General features: G+C 32.0%; 1 protein-coding gene across 1 annotated transcript in view; it reads right to left on the reverse strand.

Annotated features, from left to right (window-relative positions):
- Positions 1-1346: 1346 nt before the first annotated feature.
- Positions 1347-4135, reverse strand: part of CUNH14orf39 (chromosome unknown C14orf39 homolog) — a 31387-nt gene continuing 28598 nt past the window's right edge. Inside the window, exon 17 of the mRNA XM_028752182.1 lies at positions 1347-1543. Within this exon, the coding sequence (XP_028608015.1) occupies positions 1347-1543 (197 nt within the window). The remainder of the gene's footprint in view (positions 1544-4135) is intronic.

A 4135-nucleotide genomic window follows, 5' to 3' on the forward strand; every position in this document is an offset into this window, starting at 1 on the left:
TGCTGACCCGTGGTTGAATCAGGGAAAAGCTGGAAGAAGTTGAGGAGGAGGGCAACTCCGTAGGAGGACCAGCAGTCTCAACTAACTTGGACTCTTGAGATCTCTCAGACACTGGGCCACCAATCAGGCAGCATACACCAGCTGATATGAGGTCCCCAACAAATATACAGCAGAGGACTGCCGGGTCTGGACTCAGTCAGAGAAGATGTACCTAACCCTCAAGAGACTGGAAGCCCCAGGGAGTGGGAAGGTCTGGTGGGGTGGGAGGTGTGTGTGGGGGTGGGGACATCCTTATGGAGATGCAGGGGCAGGGGAAAGGGAAGTATAAGATGTGGAACAGAGGGTAGATCAGGAGGTGGGTGGAAAATCTGGACTGTAAAAATAATTAAAATATTTTTTAAAAAATTAAAAAAAATTAAAAAATAAAAATCTGTCCGTAATTATGCATCAAAATATGCAGTCATACTTTTTTTTACTATTTGATAATTCAACTTGAAAAACATATAAAAATTAAGCTATACATATATAATTTCATAAAATTTTAAGTATCTTAATTTAAGCTATATAATTGACAAATATAGACTATAAAAAACAAACATGAAATACAAATGTAAACAAAATATAAAATGTTAATATTAAATGTTCTTTGTTGAAGATGAAAACAAAAAATTTTTTTTCTTCAAAAAATGGTTAAGCAGGGCAACCAGTGATATAACAATACAATCTTCAAATATTAGTCTTTCTCTCACTTTTTACTTTCTTAAAGACATACTAACATAATTGACAAAACTGTAATTTTACTGTTGTATTTAAAAGAAAATAACATAAACTTTTACTGTCGCTGGCATGAATTTTTAAAAATTATGATCAGAATATCATTCTTCATCCCGCCAAAAAAAGCATAACTAAAACCCAGTGATTTCAAAATGTTTAATGGCTAAAGTATGAATTCTGCACAGTTCTCATTAAAAGGCCTTCTGAGAGTTTGAAGGCACTCTTGTTATTAACAAAATAACTGCAGTACTACTAGACTAAAACTCAAATTCTAGGGAGAAATAGACTTAATATTATTAAAAAAATTTATGGAAGAAGTATTGACATCTCTAAGATAAAAGGATTGTCTGATAAGGGCCTACAAAGTCAAAATCAAAATATGTAATGATTAGCTAGTGTCACAAATAAAAATATTCAATATTTAAATAACTTAAATCAAATAATTCAACTATAGTAACAATTACTACTTTAATTGACAAAAATGTATCTTGCATTCAGTGATAATACAAATTTTTACAGTTATTAAATAGTTCAAATAATTAAATAGCATTAAATCATTCAAAAATAATAATTCAAAAAAACATAAATTGTGTTTTATTTTGTGAGGATGAAAACTCTTTTGAGGAAGAAGAAGACATTGTGTTTTGATCCTGTTCAAAAGAAAATGGAAAACTAAAATCATCTTTTCCAGCTCCAAATGTGTGAGAAGATTCTGATGAAAAAGAAAATGTGAAGGCATCTTCTCCTTCTGATTTCCCAAATAAGTTACCTGAAGAATATAAATATTAAAATATCATTGTATTCATGTTATATGAAACAAGCTACTAGATTACAGAATACTGCACACAATCAATACATTAACATTAAATCACGTATCTATTCAGCAGATACTTCAATGTAGTCTTCATACACATAAGGCACTGTCTTTGGTACTATGAAAGGTAAACTCTAACTTGAGCCAGACTTATCAACAGCTTGAAGTCAAGTGCACACGACAGAAACTAGGGTAAAACATCTTAAATAAAGAGAAGGGCATACATGACCAGAGACAGGTCTGCACAGCAGACAGACAGCAGGGTAACACAAGTCCATTCAAGTTATCAGGGGCACTGAAAAATAACAAAGATATATTAAGCAAGAGTTCATGAAAATGACCTTGCAAAGACTACTGACTATCTCACTATAGAATGTAGACTTAAATATGTAAGAGGAAACCATTAAGTGCTGTCACATACAGATATAACATGACTTAAACTACTTTGGAAACATATACAGAATGGATGAAAAGGAGCGTCTAGAAGTAATGAAAACCAACAGGGGAAAATATATTATCCAACAGTTAGAAAAAAAATATCCTTTACCTATTACCACAGCAGTGGATATAGAGAGGGAAGATGTTGCATCTGAGATGCTGCATAGGTCAAATTTATCTAGCTATTATTTACTGCATAATTACAAAATATGCTTCAGTGTTCAAAACTTTTGACGAATCTGTGAAGAGTTTTCCACTATTTTGAAAAAAAATTATAAATCAACTTCACTTGTAGATTTGCTTGTAGACTCCAAGGATTAGCATAAGAAAAAAATACATACCAGTTTTCATTCATTACTCATTATTTAAAACTAAAAGTAAAAATACTTTTCACTATCTCTTTAAAATCAACTATTTCTCCACAGTTTAAAATCTACAGCAATCAATGGCCTATCTGAAACAAGCTGCATAAAGCATAAATATTTTTCCCATATACAGAGCTAGTTAGTTGGTACCTTAAACAGAAAATGTTCTTTGTGCCACTTTGAAATTTATAAATCTTTAACATCCATTATTTCACTTCCAACAAAGGTCAGTCAACCAATAGTCAGACACTGGCCAACAGGACGAACTGATTACGGAATTTTGAGTTCTCACACTCCTTTTTAAATTTTTTTTCTTTACCAACTTCATTTCCTAACCATAAGACTTTTTTGTTTTGTTTTTGTTTTTTATTTTTTTGTTTTTGTTTTTTGAGTCAGGGTTTCTCTGTATAGCCCCTGGCTGTCCTGGAACTCACTCTGTAGACCAGGCTGGCCTCGAACTAAGAAATCCGCCTGCCTCTGCCTCCTAAGTGCTGGGATTAAAGGCGTGTGCCACCACTGCCTGGCTTAACCATAAGACTTAAACAGACAAAAATGCACAGATTCCGAAAGAAATAAAATCTTGAATTTCCCTTTGCATAAACGAATTTTATTTTCTTTTTAAGAGTTCCTATTAAGTATTCATAAAATTCCTAATCACTCTATAAACAAAAGTATATTGTTGTATAAAACAGTATTTTAAGTGCTCTGAGAAATTCAAAGGTAAATATAAAGCAAGTCCTTATCCTAAAAAGTTCAGAGGATGTTTTTTATATATTTATAAATACTTAATGATATTATGTGGAATATAAACATTATTTTATTTACAAGATGTTCAGAAAAGTGGAGAGTTATTTTGGGGGGAAATGGAAGGTAGAAGGTGGAAATAAAGGTTTTATAGATGAGAAGTTACTCTTCAAAGATAAAGATGGAATTTGGAGGTTGCAAGAAATAAGCAGGGTAAAGTAGTCAGGACATACTTGAGATATGCTGAACTCTTCAGTCTGACCAAAGACAAGTAATTTTGCTTTTAAATTACTTATATTGATGTTAAGTTAGAAAAGTAAAAATATGGTAAGTGATAGTCAATGAAAACCACTTAAGTGTTTGACAATGACAGATGATAGCATTATGCTTAAAGAAGGTGAAGATGTGATTTATAGATAAGCCAAGAAGACGAAAACATCAATTAGGATGTCATTACAACATCCCATGTGGGATAATTATGAGTTGGAAACACAATAACATCACTAAAAATAGAAAAAGAAGTATTTCTAGAAACTGATAAAGCTTGATGCCTAGTTGAATTTAATTATAACAACAGAGAAAAGTTAAATCATTGCTGATACTCTACATCTTGGTAAGCAGAATGGAGATAACCATCAGAGATATCAAAAGGAGAATAGTGTTTATTTCAGATATACTGGGTTTTAATGTCAAAAAGATATCTTAGATACAAAGAGCTTATCACTGTCCAATTAGAAATACAAGCCTAGAGTTTAGAAAAGGTTTCACAGCTACCAGTTTCCACTTAAATCATTTTAACAGCATGCTAATCATCTTTCTGCATTTATCCTTGTTTTTTTACACAAGGAAAACTTGTGTTTTCTCCATATAGCAATCCAGAGAATCTTAAAAAACAAAACAAAACAAAACAAAAAACAAACAAAACCAAAACCTGTCAGATCATTTCAGTCATTTGCTCAAAACTCTCCAGTGGCTTCCTACTTCATTTAGAAAAAAAAAA

The sequence above is a fragment of the Grammomys surdaster genome, unplaced genomic scaffold (genome assembly GCF_004785775.1).
Source record: "Grammomys surdaster isolate TR1022 unplaced genomic scaffold, NIH_TR_1.0 127, whole genome shotgun sequence".
In the NCBI taxonomy this organism is placed as follows: Eukaryota; Metazoa; Chordata; class Mammalia; order Rodentia; family Muridae; genus Grammomys; species Grammomys surdaster.